The sequence below is a fragment of the Arthroderma uncinatum genome, assembly GCF_011692745.1.
Source record: "Arthroderma uncinatum strain CBS 119779 chromosome Unknown scaffold2, whole genome shotgun sequence".
Taxonomy (NCBI): Eukaryota; Fungi; Ascomycota; class Eurotiomycetes; order Onygenales; family Arthrodermataceae; genus Arthroderma; species Arthroderma uncinatum.
Window position 1 is genome coordinate 2,923,443 of NW_022983864.1, and position 18,886 is coordinate 2,942,328.

At 49.3% G+C, this 18,886-nt stretch overlaps 5 protein-coding genes across 5 annotated transcripts; 2 read left to right on the forward strand and 3 right to left on the reverse strand.

The window, feature by feature from the left end:
- Positions 1-869: 869 nt before the first annotated feature.
- GIQ15_02862 (6-phosphofructo-2-kinase) lies at positions 870-4,983 on the forward strand (the record flags this gene model as incomplete). The annotated part of the gene is made up of 6 exons (XM_033550279.1): positions 870-878; positions 988-1,383; positions 2,126-2,247; positions 2,321-2,962; positions 3,069-4,815; positions 4,882-4,983. The coding sequence occupies 6 exons, from the start codon at positions 870-872 to the stop codon at positions 4,981-4,983; spliced, it is 3,018 nt and encodes a 1,005-aa protein (XP_033407440.1).
- A 938-nt stretch (positions 4,984-5,921) lies between these two features.
- Positions 5,922-8,528, reverse strand: GIQ15_02863 (uncharacterized protein; the record flags this gene model as incomplete). Its single annotated transcript, XM_033550280.1, has 2 exons — positions 5,922-6,056; positions 6,225-8,528. 2 exons carry the CDS (start codon positions 8,526-8,528, stop codon positions 5,922-5,924), a joined length of 2,439 nt encoding a protein of 812 aa, XP_033407441.1.
- A 1,468-nt stretch (positions 8,529-9,996) lies between these two features.
- On the forward strand, positions 9,997-11,466 carry GIQ15_02864 (uncharacterized protein; the record flags this gene model as incomplete). Its single annotated transcript, XM_033550281.1, has 4 exons — positions 9,997-10,031; positions 10,085-10,112; positions 10,170-10,683; positions 10,739-11,466. The coding sequence occupies 4 exons, from the start codon at positions 9,997-9,999 to the stop codon at positions 11,464-11,466; spliced, it is 1,305 nt and encodes a 434-aa protein (XP_033407442.1).
- A 1,872-nt stretch (positions 11,467-13,338) lies between these two features.
- GIQ15_02865 (uncharacterized protein) lies at positions 13,339-15,178 on the reverse strand (the record flags this gene model as incomplete). Its single annotated transcript, XM_033550282.1, has 4 exons — positions 13,339-13,880; positions 13,943-14,029; positions 14,085-14,575; positions 14,637-15,178. 4 exons carry the CDS (start codon positions 15,176-15,178, stop codon positions 13,339-13,341), a joined length of 1,662 nt encoding a protein of 553 aa, XP_033407443.1.
- A 924-nt stretch (positions 15,179-16,102) lies between these two features.
- GIQ15_02866 (phosphotransferase family protein) lies at positions 16,103-17,367 on the reverse strand (the record flags this gene model as incomplete). Its single annotated transcript, XM_033550283.1, has 2 exons — positions 16,103-17,025; positions 17,079-17,367. The coding sequence occupies 2 exons, from the start codon at positions 17,365-17,367 to the stop codon at positions 16,103-16,105; spliced, it is 1,212 nt and encodes a 403-aa protein (XP_033407444.1).
- Between the last annotated feature and the right edge of the window lie 1,519 nt (positions 17,368-18,886).

The window sequence follows — 18,886 nt, forward strand, 5'->3', positions numbered from 1 at the left end:
CAGAGGATCGGAAACTCCCGTTATCAAGGTGCCCTGAGCCGACGATTGAAGACTTAGTTGAAATTGAGAGATGGCCATGTTATACCGAAAATGCATCCGCGTCACCACCACGAGACCATTTTTTTATTTGTGGCTGTTGCTTCAAAATCCGCCCATCCGATAAATTCGCAACAACAATGATAGAAGGAGAAGGGGGAAAGAAAGGGAGTTATTTCCTCTGCTTATTGCGTTACTGTGTGGATTGTGGGCTTGAGAGCGGTCTCTATACTGATGGATATCATTTCCGGCTGGGACCAAGGACACCAACGGCAGCGCAGCGATACGGGATGATCTGTGGCAATATGATATGCTACAACTATGCTCATGACTCGTGGTTAGCCATGATATGACCACAGGAGGATTCAATACAGGGGTCTACAGATACTATGAGACGTTAGGATATGGGAGTATGGATGAAATGGAAATGGTGTATTTATTATCAATGTCGTCTCGCGGCTGCTTTCTTCTTTTCAAATCTAATAGCCTGTACTTGCATGTTTTCAGCAATACTCATCACCTAGAGCAGAGTGAGAATACTCCCCCATCCTTTCAGTTATTCCTCTCTCGAATCGACATCTTCAACTATATCTATCTTAATACCATCTTCTATCTATTACCATCTTAGTATCTCGAGGTCAGTCCGGGGTAGACACGTGACCATACCCGGTGATCCTTTGATCTTCCAAAAGCCCAAAAATCGGTCGGAAGAAGGAAAAGAAACACATATTCACCTGCTGCAAGCCCCAGAGTGAACGGGTTCATCCTCCATACCCTCTTTCTACTTTCGACACACAGTCTCCCGAGGCCGTTTTCCGCTATCCACAGGCAATATGTTCGAGGTACGTCCCGTATTCCGAGAGCAGGGGTGTATCCGCCAAACCAGGGTCGAGAAGTCGAATACACCGTCATCTCCACCTAATGTAATATGTTGTTCTGACTTCTTTCTAGCGCCGTGCAGCAGACCGTTACCATCTGCACCGCCATCGGGCGCGGTCCGTCGTCCTCACGTCGGAGGAGATGGTCGAGGTGCGCGCGGCCCAGCGGACGTTTGAAGGAGCATACATCCGCACCTCCATCTCGCAGTTTTCCTTTGCACTTATCATACTGAAAATCTTCACGGCGGAGTTCTACAGTATCGGTGCACTGTTCGCCGTCTACGGAGCGGGGGTGATGACCATCGGCCTGTTCAGGAGACAGCAGGGGAACAAGCAGTTTTTCGCCGAGGTCGATGAGGACGGCGTCCAGAGGCGGAAGTTCAGGACGAGTGGGAACGTGGTGGTTGTGCTTACGGCGTTGAGTATTGCGGCGTACGGGTGTTTGCTGGCCTTGACCTTGACGCTGGAGGTATGAGCTGTTTCCATCTTTACGACTTCGACTTTTTCGGGCTTTATTTCTATCCACCTTTGCAGCGGCATGGAAGGGACTTTTTCTTTTGATATATACACGGTTTGGACGGACGGGGCGGCGTTGGACAGATCTGGAGTATACACGGGTCATGGAGGAATGGAGTATATTTCCTGGGCTCTTATCGGCATATTGTTGACGTCGAGTCGAGTCGATATCTTGTCCGAGCCAAGGACTCGACTTGTCAATCAGCGGACCGGATGTGCTACCATCGAGCTGCAGAGTAGGGCGGAATCCCTTGGCAATCGATGCACTCCGACGTGGACGAGCCAGCGGAGGCTGTTGGACGGCCTGATCCAGCGCGAAGGACGCATATCGGGCCCTGAGTTGCGGCGTGATGGCCGCCAGCCTCGTGAACTACCGAGCTGAGAGACCTGGCTTCAGCTATGCTTCTACGCGGCGGAGGAACATATAAAGCCTCTATCCAGCTGTTCTCTACGACCTCTGGTCTGAGATGCGAGATGCTCCTGTTCGTGTCTATGACGTACTTTGGCCTAGGGAGGATCTAGGTATTCTTTTTATATAATATACATCAATCTAATGCATCCCGTACACACCCAGTACTCTAAAGACGCCACTCTGGCATCCTCCAGCTCATCTCCAGCTTCCTCCCTGTTGTTTATGATCGCCTCCGGGACGATCGCCTAGTCAAGACGCAGAGGCAACGCTGTTTCGCAAAAAGTATATCCTCCTCCTCCATCCTACGCTTCCACACACTTCACCTTCTCTACATCTCTTCACCTCATCTCATCATCTACTCTACATCTTCTTCATCTTCATCTACATCTACATCTACATCTACCGGTGAGGTCATCGGTGGGCCTAACTTTGCTAGGGCTGCAGCCAGTGACATCCCATCTGCGCCATCATAGATTAGTCAAAGAAACCACCAACGAGAGCGCAGAAAACACATCGAACAGGTCAAAGAAGTACAGGGCAAGGCTGCGGTTTGCGACGGGCAGCTTCAGCTGCAGCTCAGCTTCATGGCCGCTGGACACCAGACACCATGCCACCAGCACTCGCAGCATCAACACTCGCATCTCGCCAGGGCCGTGGTCGTGAGAAATTCTAGCTTCAGCTCAGCGCCGGCATCGATAGCATCGCCAGCTTCAAGCACTACGACCAAGCCTCACAGGAACGACTTTCCCGGCATCAAGAATCGCGCTTTTTCGTCCTCGTCGATTCCGCTGTCGCCTCTCGCGTCTGGAGGTGATGGTGCGTCTTCATCCGCGAGCATGACGGACCTCGATCACTCTCCCTCTGGCACTTCGTCCGGCACCCATAGTCCTGCTACTTCTCCGGCTGCTTCGGGACATCATTATGGCCAGACTCTGGCACCGCCTGCAAAAACCGTCGTGGGGAGAGCTCTGGGGATAGATCGCTTCTCTGAGCCCCAGCAGCGTCGAACCAGCGGCGGTGAGACTGCTGCTGCTCAATCATCTGGCGGTTTAGCTGCTCCAGGCTTTGGCATCTCCATGGCAGATACTCCCCTTCCCAGTGCACCAGCGTCGCCCCAGATGTGAGTTTTTTCTTTTTTTTTTTTTTTCCTTTTTACTAACTCGTTCCTTCTATACAATCCGTGGGGAGATCATTCTACTACATGTTCTAACGCTCGATGGAAGTAGCACACCGCGATCCCTGGGCTCCGGAGCTTCGACTCCAGGAAAACACCGAGCCACTACTCTCGACATACCCGGTCTTACAAAGTCCAAGGTCTCTCCGGACGGCCGTATTGCACAGCGTGATATTGGATCAAAGCTAGTCATTGTCATGGTTGGACTCCCAGCCAGAGGGAAAAGCTATATCACGAAGAAGTTGTGCCGCTACTTGAACTGGCTACAGCACGATACAAGGATATTCAATGTTGGAGAACGCCGTCGAGTAGTGGCCAGCTCTACTCCGCAAGTTGAACCAAAGGTGGTTGACCCGGCAGTTGATGAAAAGCTGCGGAAAAGCGTACGAGAGCTCAGCATAGGCGATCTCCCTCCAGAGGAGCAGGCGAAGGCCGACGCGGCAGAGAAAAACGCTACTACACCACCAAAGGATGTGCCATCAGGCGAAATACCACCACTTGATATGCCACCGAGCTCTGTCCCGCCAGCCACCATTCTTGTGAACGACAAGGCCCCCGAAGAACCAGCAGAACAGCGCGAGCCAAGTCCCCTGACTGACGCTGCGTTGGACGAGGAGCAATCTAAATCTGAGGATGGAATGGACCAGTCCGCCAAATTCTTCGACCCAGACAACAGACGTGCGGTCCAGCTGAGGGACCAGGTCGCCCTTGGTACCCTCGACGAACTACTGGACTACATCCTTGAACAAGGTGGAAGCGCCGGCATCCTCGATGCAACCAACAGCACCCTGGAACGCCGTAAAGCGGTGATGGCACGTATTCGTGAACGGGCCGGACCGGAGCTCAACGTCCTCTTCTTGGAGAGTTGCTGCTACGACGCAATGCTACTGGAATCAAACATGCGTCTCAAACTTTCAGGGCCTGACTACAAGGATATGGAACCAATCGTTGCGCTGGAAGATTTCAAGAAGCGTATCAAGCTCTACGAACGCAGCTATGTGCCTCTAGGAGAGTACGAGGAACATCATAACATGCCATACGTCCAGACCATCGATGTCTGTCGCAAAATCGTCGCTCACCAAGCTACCGGTTTCATGGCTTCCCAAGTTGTCTCCTACCTACTAAACTTCAACCTCTCCCCGCGTCAAATCTGGATATCTCGCCATGGTGAAAGCCTGGACGACATCAGCGGGAGAATAGGCGGCAATGCACCCCTCAGCGAAAACGGGACTCGCTATGCCAAAGCCCTTGCCAAATTTATCGATCACCAACGCGCCCGCTGGGAAGAATACCAAAAGATAAAAGCCCTATCAACCCACTTCCCGCCACGGCCCGGTGACAGCACGCCTCCAAACCCACAATATGCAGCTCAGATAATGGAGGGAGGGCGAAATTTCTGCGTCTGGACTTCGATGCTTACCCGCTCAATCCAGACGGCACAATTCTTCGACGAAGAGGAATATGATATCAAGGAGATGAGAATGCTTAACGAGTTGAATGCGGGATTAATGGAAGGCCTGACATATGATGAGATTCGCGAACGATTCCCTTCTGATTTCGAGACAAGAAGGAAAGAGAAACTGCATTATCGATTCCCTGGTCCTGGAGGAGAAGGCTATTTGGACGTTGTCAATCGACTGCGCGCCGTTATCGTCGAAGTCGAGCGAATGACGGACCATGTCCTGCTCGTTGGACCCAGGTCGGTTGCCAGAACGTTACTGGCATATTTCCTAGGCCTGAAGAGGGAGGATCTTACCGACCTTGCAGTGCCGCTGGGAATAATTTACTCTCTGGAACCGGTAAGCTACCCTCGTCATTATATACACTTACCCTATGATAAACCTTCGTGCTCATTACTTCTATAGAAACCCTACGGCGTCGAATACAAAGTCTACCAATATGACCCGCAAGCCTGCTGGTTTGAAGAACTTCCTAACTACAAAGTTGGGCAGAAGTCATACTACTAATTCACCCTTACCCCCTAACTATCTCCCAAGCCGGCGTGCATACTTGGATAAACCGACTAACATGCTGAATTTGCACCCTTTAATTTTTAGGCGATTGCAATCCCCTCCCCTTTCTCTTCTTCTCTATGCCTCTTTTCTTCCATTCTAAGTTTGACTGCATGTTCATTTTCTTTCTCATCGGCGCCTTGCACTTTTCTCTTCTCGGATCCGAACGCAGATTCGGTCATTAATGTGGTGTACAGGGTTTTCTTTTCTTTTCTCTTTCTCATTTTTCTACAGATGGAACACGGCGCATAAACCTTTCGGTCCCAAATTAATCATGGCGGTGTGGTACTATCTGTTTTTCTCTTTTTTAATCTTCCCGTTTCAAGCTATGCTATATTGTTGCCAGCTTTGTGTTATACTTCTTTGTCCATATTTTGTTTGTTGTATTATGGTCTCTTTCCTTTCTACGTGTGCATGTCTGTTGGTTGTGTGATGTCTAATGATCAGTTAAATCATCCCCTCTCTGTCATAGCTAGTTATCTATCAATTGATCATCTTGATCATAACTCCGTCATTAGCTAGTGTGTGTGATTATGGCCAATGGCCCTAAAATTTAGCTGTTATTCTATAATGAAGTAATGAGATGAGCTTAAGATAATTTATTAGTGTCGCATTGTATATAAATTCAAATATAAACATTCATATGTACACGCACACACAATATACTCAAACAATATGTAAGAATACTGATAACCATGATGAGAAGCAGGAAAACAAATTAGTCCAATAAAAACAAACAATCGCATAGATAATTCATATAGATATAAATAGATATTTGGTATATTTCTTTTTTTTGTTCTGCTCAGCAGCTTGTCCGCACACAAACAATCATTGAAAGCAAACCTTGGAAAATTCACTAAAGAAAAACGTAGATTCTTCAAGTTAAATGGCAGTTAGATGTTAAGTTGAGCCTGGAACTCGGGACGGGCCGTCATAAATGGCAGTGAGATCGACGCGGACTCGGTGATAATCCCTGTTGGCGACGGGACGTTGGGGACAGGATCGACCGTCCAGACTATGGAGGCGTACTGTATGAGCGAGGGTTAGCAAATTGTTACACAGGGGGTAGACGTAGACGTGTCATGATATAGGTGGTTGAGATTGACGTGTAATGTGATGTGTTACACGATGGCCGTTCGAACGCAGGTTCATGTTCAACGGAGCGAGACCTTAAGTAAGGGACGAGGGAAGCCTACCTTGAACCAAAAATTCAACACCAAAGCGACTGCAATACCCAGGCAGACGACGAGAGGGCCGACTACATTATCGAAATCTTTCCCGCTACGTTCTCGAATCAGTCGCGAGCGAGTCTCATACATCCACCAGCCCCAGGCTCCCGCAAAGATGGAGAAGCCGGTATACACAAGGGCTAGGTAGCGAGTGACGGTCTTGTCAGGCCCTGCAGCATTGTACATGGCTAGCGAGATACCCGCGAGGAGAATGCAGATGTGCTGCCATTTAACAAAGGTACGTTGGTTGGCGAGCCACACTTTTGCTTCAACGCGGACAGGGCCGGTGTCCTTGAGCCAGTAGCTTGGGGTAGAGACGCCGGGTGGTAGTTGAGTCTGAGAGGTGCGATGGGCAAGGGCATAGCGGGACATGGAGAAGGGGAGGCGAAGTAGCGACGACGTTGGGCGGGAAGAGGGTGCAGGTTGCGCCCCGTTGGCTTGCTCGGGAGGAGGTGCAAGACTGAGTTCGGGGATGGGAGGACGAGGGGTCAGTTGGGGCTGGGACTCGGTGCGGGGGGAGAGAGGTTGGTCGACTCCTTGAATGCGAATTTGGGTCTTGGGAGTCGACTCTTCCGTCATCATGCGGCTGATGGGGGAGCCAACAAGGTGCTGGATGCTGGGTATCGTTTGACGGCTGCCTCCTATGAAGCTGCCAACAGCAAGTTCATCTTCTGCCTGCTTCGCAACTCGTTCTTGTTCTTTCTGGAAGGCGGTCTCCGGGTCTTGTCTAATGTCCGTGTCAAGGTCGCTGAGCCAGAAGGGGAAGCTGTTGATGTTATCCTCAAACAGCTGAGCGACACCGTGCACAAACTTAGAGAAACGCGGCGCCTCTTTAACAAGATGAGAGGACATGAGATCAGAGAGCCAGGCTTCGACATTGCTTCCGCGACGCTTGCCGTTGGTATTGCGGATTTTGATCTCCAGGAGTGCGTGCGGGAAGCGCGAGATCTCACCGCGCGGGATGTCAGAGAAAGGGAACTCCATTTCTTTGTTATCAATGTCCGCGCGATGCCAGTCCTCGGGGTCACGGCAAGGGCGTTCGAGGTCGAGCGTATCTTCGCGGATAAGCGCTAGATCGGTATCGAGCGAGATGCGAAGACGGTCATCACCAGGAATCTGGAACGCAGTGCGGGTATAGTTTGCACGAACCATGGGTTCGAGGCCGTAACTTTTGATGAACTCCTGAATTTCCTCGACGTCTCGCCTGAGGTTGTCGGCACGCTGAGGATCGCCGTTGCCCTGGACCTCGATCTTGTGGATAATTTTCTCCATTTTGTAAGATCCATCGAGGAAAGCGTTGATGTGCTTCTTCTTGATGCGAATGCGGACCTCACGGCTGCTATCTCCGTCGTTCATGGTTTTCTTCTCAAGGAAGACCTCGACCTGGTTATTGAGCTGGCCTGTCCAGCGTAAACGAATGGATCCTGCAGCAGGCTTATTGGCGACCTTTTGATTGTACAGGTCGAACGAACGGCTGTCAAAGTAGAGCGATGTGAGCGCGGGGTCACGCTGGGCGATATCGAGCTCCTTTGAAGTATTCGGATTATATACGAGCACCGGCAGACGACGCAGGATATACGTCTTGACCTCGAGCAGGTTGTCGGAGTGGACCCAGAACTTGTGGGAGGTATATGCGTCACGGCCGAGCTGGGTGTCAACCGCCGGTCCATCCTTGGGTACGGACTCCCCCCCATTGCCGAGAATCGACCTCACGAACGAGAACATGGCCGACAGCCGGTACAACAGGGGCGAGTAGTCCTCCGAGTTGAACGGCAGCTGTGACATGCGGACCTGCAACAGCGGCCGGACTTTGTACTTGGCTCCACGCTTGCGGTCATGCTTCTTCGCCGCCTTGAGGAAGCCGGTGAAGTTGATTCGGCTGAACTTCTCGAGCTCGCCCAGCTCCTCCGTGATGCGATCGAGCTTGGTGAGAGTCTCCTGTGCAACTGCCTCGTGTTTCTTCAGATCCTCCAGCTTCGTTTCTCCCTTGTGGGCGGCCAATGGCTCCAGCGCGGCCTCACACTCGCTAGTACGCTCCCGCAGCTTCTTGTAAGTCTCGACCTGGAAAGAATTGACCTTGTCGAGCTGAACGTTGATGAGCTCCTGGACAAAGTTCTCCTCGTCCTCGTCCGTCCAGGGCCTGCCTTCGCCGTCCTCGCCATCCTCCGACCTCTCATGCTCGCGCAGCAGCTTCTTAAGCGCCCGGTATTCGATGTAGTGGTCCTTCCATGGCGGGTAGACGGACGTCTGTAGGGTCTTCCCGAAACGCATCTTACCAGCAGCAAACTCCCAACGAGCTCTCTGAAGGTCCAACGAGGTCCAATTGTCTCTTGTATAGGCGAAGAATCGGATCTTGCAAAGGTTCAAGTTTCGCTTCAAGTTTCGCCTTCGTCTTTCTTCCTGCTTTCGGACATGCCCCGATAGGGACTAGCGCCCACGTGCTATGACGACACATGACTAGCACGTGAGGTCACATGAGTAAACATAAACACGAGCTGTAGAGAAGAGATAGAGAAGAAGAAAAGAAGATATAGATATAAAAGGAAGAATAGGAAGAAGAGAGATGGCGGTTCAGAAGCTGTATCCGCGGGCGACGGTCAAACGCATTATCAAGTCACACACGCGCAGAGCCTTGAGCAAGAATGCGGATATCTTGGTGAGCATTACATTCGCATCAACAATAGACGATTAACCCTTTGATATGACGACGATGGTATGGTGACGACGAGCTAACGATGATACAGATATTCCTAGATTACATGCTATTCATGCAAGAGTTCGTCTCGCCGTCTCGTGTCTCTGTCGACTGTCATACTTACTCCAGCAGGTTGATGCGCGAGGCCTCGATCCAGGGAAGGAAGCGCGGTGACAAGGGCGTCTCGGCCAGAGCTATACGGCGCGTTACTGAGGTGAGGATTCCTGCTCTCACTTGGTCGAATACATCTGTCTATGCGTCTCTCTGATACAAGTTATGCTCTAGGGAACATTGCGCAAGTTCAAGGGATAGGATAGGCCATCTACATGGAGTTCAATGATGGAATCGTTTACTTGACGGCGTTACGACGGTCATGGTTATGCCTGCTGGGATGAGAATATACGAGATACCCTGGAGTCTGGAGTAGTTATAGCATATTACATGGTTTACTGCATGCATTGACTAGGTGCATTCTTCACACTTCCATCTCTTTCTAGCCCTCTCACTCGTTTCTCGCGAGGACTGGACAGTGAATAGTAGCAACAGTAATTATATAAACAAACCCATAAACACTTGCTATAGACTATCCTCAAGTCCTGCGCTGCTGTGCTGTGCCGTCCTGCTGCTGTGTGGAGAGTGTCTTTGTAGTGTGACTGCGCGCATCTCCCAGTGGAAAAACCTTTCTACCAACACACTTCACCTGCTCGACTTCACTCTCCATCTTCACTCTTCTACGCTCACTCTGTAGCTAGATATCCCCCTCCCCATCTCTTAACTGTGCACCTAGTCTCCTTTACCGTCACTGCTCCTCTTACAACCTATCTGCTTGAACACACAGTCACACGACACCTGATTTAACCATCAATCCAACCATGTCGGCCGGAACAGCTCCCAGCATCCCACCACAGAATGCAAAGAAGAGACGCGGCAAGGGAGAGGTTTCTGCCGTAGCGGCTGCTTCTACTGCTGCCCCTGCTTCTGTTGCTGCCTCTAATGCTGATGCACCCAGTGTCTCTGCTGAAGGAGCTGCAACTAACGGACAGCATGAACCCAGCTTTCTCAAAGAACTTCACAAGTGTGTTCAATATATCTCTATGGAAAATTGGACTGTATACTAACAGTATTGGGCTAGGAATCTGCGAAACACCAACAAGAAGCTGGTAAGCTTTTGTCTACTCTACTGCTCTAGACAAGAGAGATAGATTAACAGTACCTAGAACGCAACTGCCAGAGTCGACGCCATCATCGCCGAAAACCCAGGCAAAACCCTCGAAGAGCTCGTGGCCCTCAAGAAAATCAACGCAGACCAGAAAGCCCAGGCCCTCAAGAAGCCTGCCCTCCAGGAAACCGTTGCCCATATCGAAGAGCAAATCGCTCAATACAAACAGCTCGAAGCGTACTACGAAGAGCAACAAGCCAAGGAAAAGACAAAGCTCGAAACGCAGCATAAAGAGGAGCTTGAATCTCTGAAGAAGTCCCTCGTGGTCGAGACAGAGCAGAATGGCGAGAAACGGTTCAAGGAACGGTTGCTGGTGCTTAGCCGTTTCTTACGCGCGGCTGCAGCTATGAGGGGTGTTGCTGATGAGCATTCTGTCGAGGGCCGTGGATTCGAGGGCTCCCTGTATCAGGTCTACGGCGGAACAGAGCAGGCGGTCGAAGCCATGATCAAATTGATTGATGGCGCGGAAGAGAAGGTTCCAAGCGTTGAGTCTGAGCTCCTCGACATCACATGTACGTTTTCCTTGCTGGCATGCCATCGTATTTACCAACTAACGGATTTTTATAGACGCACAAATCAAACGAACTTCTCTCGAGTACATCCAACCCACACCCGAGGCCGCCTGGACGGAGGAGCAAACTACGGCTGCTACCACTACCGCTAGCGCTCTCCAAACTGACCCAACAGTCGCCAATGCCGGTCTGACCGAAGCCCAAGACCCTTCTGTCTCGCAGGCCGCAGCCACAAACGGTTTCCAATCCGCCGCTCCACCACACGCTGAAGAGCCAGTTCCCGCACAAGCAACCACCCAGAATGTCGCAGCTAACGAACTCGCACAGGCTAGGTCAGGAGCACCTGGCTGGGACTCAAACTCCATGACCGCCTCCGCCGTGACAGAGGAATGGGTCAACGTCCAAATCCCGGCGGCTGAAACCGCTCCTCCGGCCTCTGCCGCTCCTGAGACCGCTTCCCGGCCACCACTCCAAACCACCGATAGTTGGGCAGAGGATGTTCCAGCTGCAGCTGCATCTACTGACCCCACCAAGCAGCCAGTTGACGGCTTCGAGCGTGTCCACCACACTCGCGGACGCGGAAGGGGATACCGCGGTCGTGGCCAGGGCCAGCGTGGTGGCGGCGAGCACCGTGGTCGTGGCGGCTTTAACCGTGGCGGAGGAGAGTTCCGTGGCCGTGGACGCGGTCGTGGTGGTGAATATCGAGGAAACGGAAACGGCAACGGACATCGTGGACGACCAGCCCAGGCTACAGCTGCCCCTGCCGCGGCCGGTGATGCGTAAGCTCAGGCTTAAGCCCCTGCTACTGCATAATGCTGTCACCACAGCTCTCAATATCCCATCTTCTTTTCACTACTCTCTGTTTACGCTTGGTTCATTCATTGCATTGCGGGCCTAGATTCGTTCTTCACCCCTTCCATCCACTATCCCACTACACCATTTTCCTCTGTTTTCTCTACCCGCTTTCTTTTCCATGCTTCGCTATGCTATGTTATGCCATGACGGACAGGTACATACAAAATTGGAGGCGGAATGGATTTACCCACTTACTAACTACCAAAAAAACTTACGACTTAATTCTTTCAAATACTAGCGTGCATATGGGTTCGATTTTCTGCCCTTGTTTCTTATCTTCTATACCTTGCGTTTCATCTGCTTTCTCCTCTGACTGGTTGGTCTGGTCTGATCTCTGCTATTCACTTCTCAACATTTCCCCATTCTCATTCTAGTCACACCACTACTTATGTATTTTATGCTTGCTGGCTTTCTTAAGGGGCGGGAAAGGGAAATGGAAGATTGGGGTGGGATAGGGATAGGGGTATGGATAGGGTGTGCACGGCTTTGGTTCTATCTGCTCAATATGAAGTTATGTATATAGCAGTCATCTTTACACAAGCAAGGCAAAAAGTAATGATTTGAAGATAGCCATCACATATTCATTTTGGTAAATATAGATCGGCATTGTACGTGATCTCAGGCACAGGTTAACTCCCCCTACATGTTCCTTGTCAAGTGACCCCCTCAACGTGGTGGAGGAGCGAGCGACCAACACTCAAGCCTCATCCACCGGAATGTACTTACTCCCCCATCCCTTATCCATCCATATCCCGAACCCGTAACATTTAATCATTGGTATAAATTGCGTTGGTCGAAGCAAAAAGCTCAGGCTTCCTAGCCCTTTCCCAACATCCTCCCTAGATGGATGTTCTAGTTCATTTTCAATACTCGTTAGTATATCTAGATCAAAAGGTAGAGTGGCTAATAACTCACTTCTTGCATGAACACTGCTCACACCCAAAAGGTCTGTTCTTCTTTTTATTCTTCCAGACGCAGTTGCCCTTATCGTTTAGTTCGCACTGTTCTGCAGGCGCGCACTTGTTTTCGTGGCAGTCTTTTCCCTTCTTGCTCGTCACATAGCAATCAGCACGCTTAGAGAGTGTGTTCAGGACGTCGCGCTGCTCATGACGGGCCACAGCGATCCCTGGGGCTGATGGGGCTGCGAGGGACACTGGGACCGCCGCGAGGAGGGTAAGGCCCAGGAGTATTTTGGAGAGAGAGAGCATTTTCCCGGTCGTAGTCAACAAGTAATAAAGGGAACAAGGTTGAAGAGGGAGAAGTGCAAATGTTGAAAGTTTGAGCAGTTTTTGTATCGAATGTTGGTTGCTGTTGAAGTGGCATTCTTGAGGGTATACGGAGTATATATATTGATTTGGTGATCACCAACGGCCATCAGCTACATTTAATAGTAGAGCCAGATCTCTCTATTTGGCTGAGATCGCGCATAGTTATTGGCCAATGTAAGCTAGATGGACAACAGAGTTGTTTTTAAGAGGTAAAGCTCTGGTGTTAATTTGACTGATAATTGGGATAACTTTAATGTTAGCCTGCTGGAGTGCGCTAGGATAATACTGACAAGCTGTCTGGGAGATTGATAACTATCGCTTCGAGCTGGGTCCCATAAGCTGGACTTTTGTAGATCCTTCAGCCAGCAGTGTACTATGTATACGAAGTGAACAAGGGCATCGCCTAAAATTCTGAAATTGGGTACTCTGTACTTTTGTAGGTCAGTTGCAAGGACGATATCCGCATCAAGAGTACCAGGAGGATTACATGGCATTGCATGATCGATTATTCACAGGATGAGAGTGTATACGGTCATTCCGAATTCGCGAGACAGGTATATCGATTGCCCAACCCAGCAAAGGAAAACCGGGAAGGCTCACCGCTATCATCACTCCGCTTCCCCAGAACCTCGTCTATCCCCCATGCTATACGTTCTGCTCCGCTCCTGGCGCCTTCAAGGTTTTGGCCAGCTGGCCCCAGCCGTAGCGCGGCCAATCGACCCGTACAGAAGAGGGGAATGTCATCCTTCCACATCAGGTCATTGGTGATGCAAGGCAGTCCTCCCTTGTCTTCAATTGGATAGTCCTCATTGATGTGCTTCAACATAGGGATCTCTTTCACATTTGATCTGACTCCTGTTGCGAAGTAGATATAGTCAATAGCGGGAAGATTCGATATTGGAGGGTCTGTGGTAATGCGCCACGTTTTAGACACCGGATCATATTTTTTGGTGCTGACCACCGTGCGAGTGTGAAGCGACAGTCGACCGCTAGCTATGTGCTTCTTAACGACCTTGTGATATCGGGGGTTGATACTGCCGCCGTTTCGAGCTTCGTTGATCATCTCAAGCCGTTCTGTAGGATGTCTTAGCATATTGTATTATTTTGATACTTTTGGGGCTTACCACAAAACTTACCTCCGTCGTCATCAGCTGTCCAGAAAACAGCCTTCTCATAATTTCTGAATTTGCCCACCCAATGCAGACCAACATCGAAATGCTTGACTAAATAGCAATTAGTTTAGTTGCTTGAGCATATTGCAAAGGGTGCATCACATACTCTTCAGGTCACTCCGCATGAGAAGCCAGACTTTCGTCACGCCTTTCCTGATCACAACATCGGATATCTGGGCAGACGTCAGCCCACCACCGATAACCAGGACATTGGTCTCTCTGCGGTTATTTATCATTTCCTTGACGTTTGGACTCGGAAGAGTTTTGATATCAAAGATATGAGTGGATCCCATCCTTTCTTCTGGCGAGAGCTTCCATGGGTAATTCTTTTCCTCGCCTGTACCGACGGCCAGGACGACGACACGGGAATGAAAGGTGTTTCCTTCCTTGGTTGTCACGGTAAAGAATTTATCAGTTTCGGGAAATTCAGTGATATAGTCGAACTTGATGCAGTCGACCTCTCGTTGCAAGATGTGCCCGGGCTTATCCAATCCGTATCGAGAGGCGATAGAATCACAATAATCAAGGAAGAAATCTGTTCCCGGCGAATAATAGTCTTTGCGGTCTCGCTCGTCAATCTCAGGCTCTCCTGTGATGCTTCATATGCGTGTCAGTTTGCCATGTCGACCATCAATTATATTGTAGCCTTTTTACTCACCGTGCATTGGATCTTTTCTTCTTCTTGTGTTTGCTCAATTCCTGCCCAACACAATTATGGAGCTCCCAAAGCTCTTTCTCCCTCCCAGTTTCCCCTGCGTAGGCAATCATCCCATCACGATCTCCAGGGTCGACGTGAAAAAACATTGGGCTCCTCAACTGCTGTATCTCCAGCATCTTGAAATATCTTCTCCACTTAGACAACCACCGGTCCCCCGAAGCATCCAAAACAAGAGTTGAGTACAGCGGCTCCTTTGTTGGCGAAAACGTAGCACCATTATGGCTAAGTGGAACTCCAGTGTATTTGGCGGCTTTGACTCCCTTCATTTTACGATTATGTGCCTGCACGAGTGCCATTCGTCCAGCATGCTTTTTGATCCAGTGGTATCGTTCATGCTCTTCATCGGTGAACATAGCTGACGGTGTTTCCTCATTGAGCCGTGAAGCAACTGCTAGCCCAGCCGGACCAGCTCCAATAATGATCACATCAAGGATTATATTTTCATCGGGCGGCGCCATGGAGGGGTTTTGATCAACAGCCATATTGATAACAAGTGCCTAGTAAACAGGCTCTGATGGTGCTGGGTTTTCGGTAATCAGTCGAGAATTGGCCTCTTTAATAGACGCCATCATCGTGAACTAGCTGGCTCCCATCCCAAGGTCCTCAGCTGCTTCGTCCGTTGCGTGCTGCTACCCCAAGCTTGTAGCTCCCCGGGTACTTGGAGGCCTATCTGCGTCTGTGCCTGCATGGAATCGCGTCGATGATGCAATGGCATTTGTCACACGAGCAGGGACCTTGTGGGTGATTTTGCTGTTGATCAAGGATAGCCATGATACACGGCAGAGGAACCGCAGAAGGTTGCCTTAGATTTCTGTGTAGGTATCTTTATGTTAGGCGAATCGATGCGCCAAAAAGAGTTATGGACTTGGGAGCAAGCAATATATGTGCCATGCGGAGTACGTAAGGCGGGTTTACTGAGGCGAGGATAAATCCCTCTGGAAAAAGCGCCATTCGGTTGTTAGGTTGGTCCTAGCTAAAATCCAAGCCATTGAGATACTTCTAGTGGTCAATAAACCTTGTATTCCAAACTGAAATAGTTGACAGTCTTCCTGGTGCTTTCCATGAAGACGTACGTGGACGACTTCGACTCATCCCTCTTCGGCGGCATTAGCTGTAAAATACACTTCCCGACATTTTAAGAGAGAGATAGTTTAGAGTCGCCCATATCCTGATTTAGGGAGCGGAAGAAGCAGTGGCTTACCAGTGCGTAGGTGGAGGTTGGAGTAATAAAGTAGTAACAGAATCAGCTGTAGTCACTTCCAGACCTGCCAAGTTAACTAAACTCTCGGGCTGGGAAGTTTAATCTAAGCTTTTGTAAGGTGTGTGTGTTTGATTGTTAGATATGGTTCAGGTTACATAAAAGATGCAACGCTCTCGACTCGATATTGATACGGTGAGGATATCAGTTATGCATCAACAGGGCGATCCTGGTATGGCCATATTTTGTTTAGCCACTCCCTTTGCTCGTCATCCTCCGCTAGCGATAAGAATTTCTCTTTCTGTAGGTAGCTTGATTCGTGCAAGATATCATAGTCCTCCGGATCAACAACTCCATCAGCCGGCAAGATACCCGCATTTTGGTACACTTCTATAAGCTGATCAAGGTAGTCACGGTTGTCTATTTCTTCGTTGTGTGCTTGTTTTTCATCTTCGCTAAAAGAAATGGGACAGGGACTTCCGGGTGACAGTTCCGACCAGTGATCCACCACGCCCATCAATGATGAGCGGATAGTGAAAACTTCTCTATTCGACCAAGCCTCATTGATCGACTTGATTGGTTTAATGTGAGGCGTTTGCCAGGTATCATTATGGCAGATAGCAGCATAATGTCTTGGATTTTGCTTGATTGAGAAAACTTCGTAAAGTTTATGGCATATAGCACTCTCATAAAGCTTATCTGCTCGAAGCTTGTCTGCCTCTGGTAAATTCTCATAATCATCTGGCCGTTCTGGCATAATAACACCAAGCGGAACTGGGCTGGAGTGCCGGACCATTCGAGGTATCCTGGCTTGTAATATTAGAGGGGCAACTTTCACACCCTGCCAATCAATGATATGAGTGACCTCGTCAGAAGCGGCATCTACATAGATGTTGTTAAGGTATAGATCGTGATGCCATACTGTCGGCTGTAGAAGGTCAGCAATTTCAGGTTTATGACGTGTTAAGCGAGGGACAACCTCCAAGTATTTGTCAATGAGATCTAGGTATTCATGGGGCATCTCGCGGTCTGTATTGCTTCGAAAATAGTTTATCCGTGGCTGTGCATGTTGCAATGCCCACGCCCTCCCATTTGTACCGATGCTTCTCGCATAATCGGTTAGTGCATGCCCTGTCTTCAAGCATTAGAACACGGCTACGGGAATAAGAGGATGAGAACCGTACAAGGGCCCCGAGATAGCGGTAAATTGGAGCGCCCGTCAGACCAAAGTCCTGGATCCACCACCGGGCCAATGCAAAACTTGTTCGTATCATCCCCTTGGAGGGCTGTTTGGCTTTTGGGTCGATACTTCAAAGGTAGATCTTTTGTGTAATATATGCATCCATGCTCTGGGAAGGCAAATGCTGCTAATTTGGCCTCTATTTGCACGATCTGCTTTATGAGTTCGCACTTCTTAGACTTGGGAAGCTGGTACCAGGTTTCACCAAGAGCATTTCCCTTCGCCTTCTCCATAATGATGTATTCGCTCTGTACTGGATTTCCGGGATCACAGCTCCATTTCAATACCCGTGGGACGGGTAAACCCATAATCTCACGTAACTTCTGGCATTAGCTCTAGGGCCTTGATTATACTGTCTGAAGCTTACCTACATAATCCATGGTTGCAACTTCACTTGCAGTCGTAAGTATCTTCGGCCCCGCATTAGGATTTGGAAGCTTTGCAACCACTTCAGATCCATCATCGAGAGTAAGAAGGAGAGATTTATTATATTGCCCTTCTCGAAATTTCAGGACACGAGTACCTGTAATTGTCGTGAGTAAATCGATAAAGTTGTTGAGCGGGGATATCATACATGCCCCTGCGCTTGAGCATTGCAAGGCAACATCTATAAGCTCCTGGAGATTAAATTTTCGATACCTCTCCGCTGCTTCTTTGGCGTCATTGGAACTGCTTTTAAGTCAATGAGAAGCCAACGGATATGTTGCTATCCTAGACACGTACAGCCATCTCTTGGTAGTATACCGATGAAACTCTTCCTCCACCGCCGCAGTTACTATAGAGATATAATTATTTAGCTGAGCACCCGACGACAAAGCCAAATACTGGAGTTCCCACCAGTTCCGTCATTTTTTTGCAAATACAGTAGGGTTGAGGCTACCGTTTGAGAATGTATGGTTGCTCGATGGTAATGCCCAACGAGTTGACGACTTAAACTGAAAATTCGGGTTTTGCCGATAGACTGAAATATCATAATATCTTGAGGCACAGCTAAGAATGCATCAGAACAGAACCGGCGGGGTTAAAGGAGTGATCGGTAGCTCTGTTTGATTATCGAGAACGACAAAGTAAAGAGATCGACGAGAGGAGGTTAGTTAGTTATTTAACTAGACGAGCTAGCCTATTTAGGACCCGCGATTATTTTATCTAAGCGCGCGGCATAACATTGTATGAACTGACGTAGGTAGTGGCTGAGTTGATATCGCAGCATCATCAATAGCCTTGCTGCATATCACCACGTAAAAGTCCACGGATTTTGATGAGCACTTTTTAAGGACCTGCTTTGAAGGTTGCTCTTATTACATATCATAGGCGATCATGGCTTCCAGAGTGTCAAATACACAGAGGAAGAAGATACTCACTGTTCTCTTTACTTCTCTTTTACTTGACCTAGTAAGTATATGCAGTGAACATGATCCTCTCCTCGCTTCTAGCATGTTGTCTGAATGCAGCGTCTAACGCGGTGGTCTCGAGTATAGATATCATTCACATTCATCCTTCCGCTATTCCCGTCCCTTATAAGATTCTATCTTGAAAACGACCCATCTCCAACATCTCTCCTAAACCGCATCCTCCATTACTTAAACGCATATAAGAACTCGTTTTTCAAGCCAATTGACTCGAAATATGATGTCGTGCTTCTCGGTGGCGCACTGGGGTCTATCTTCTCGTTCCTCCAGGCTGTTGCTGCTCCCATCATAGGCTCTATATCAGATAAACATGGTCGTCGAACCGCACTTCTATGGTCCATGA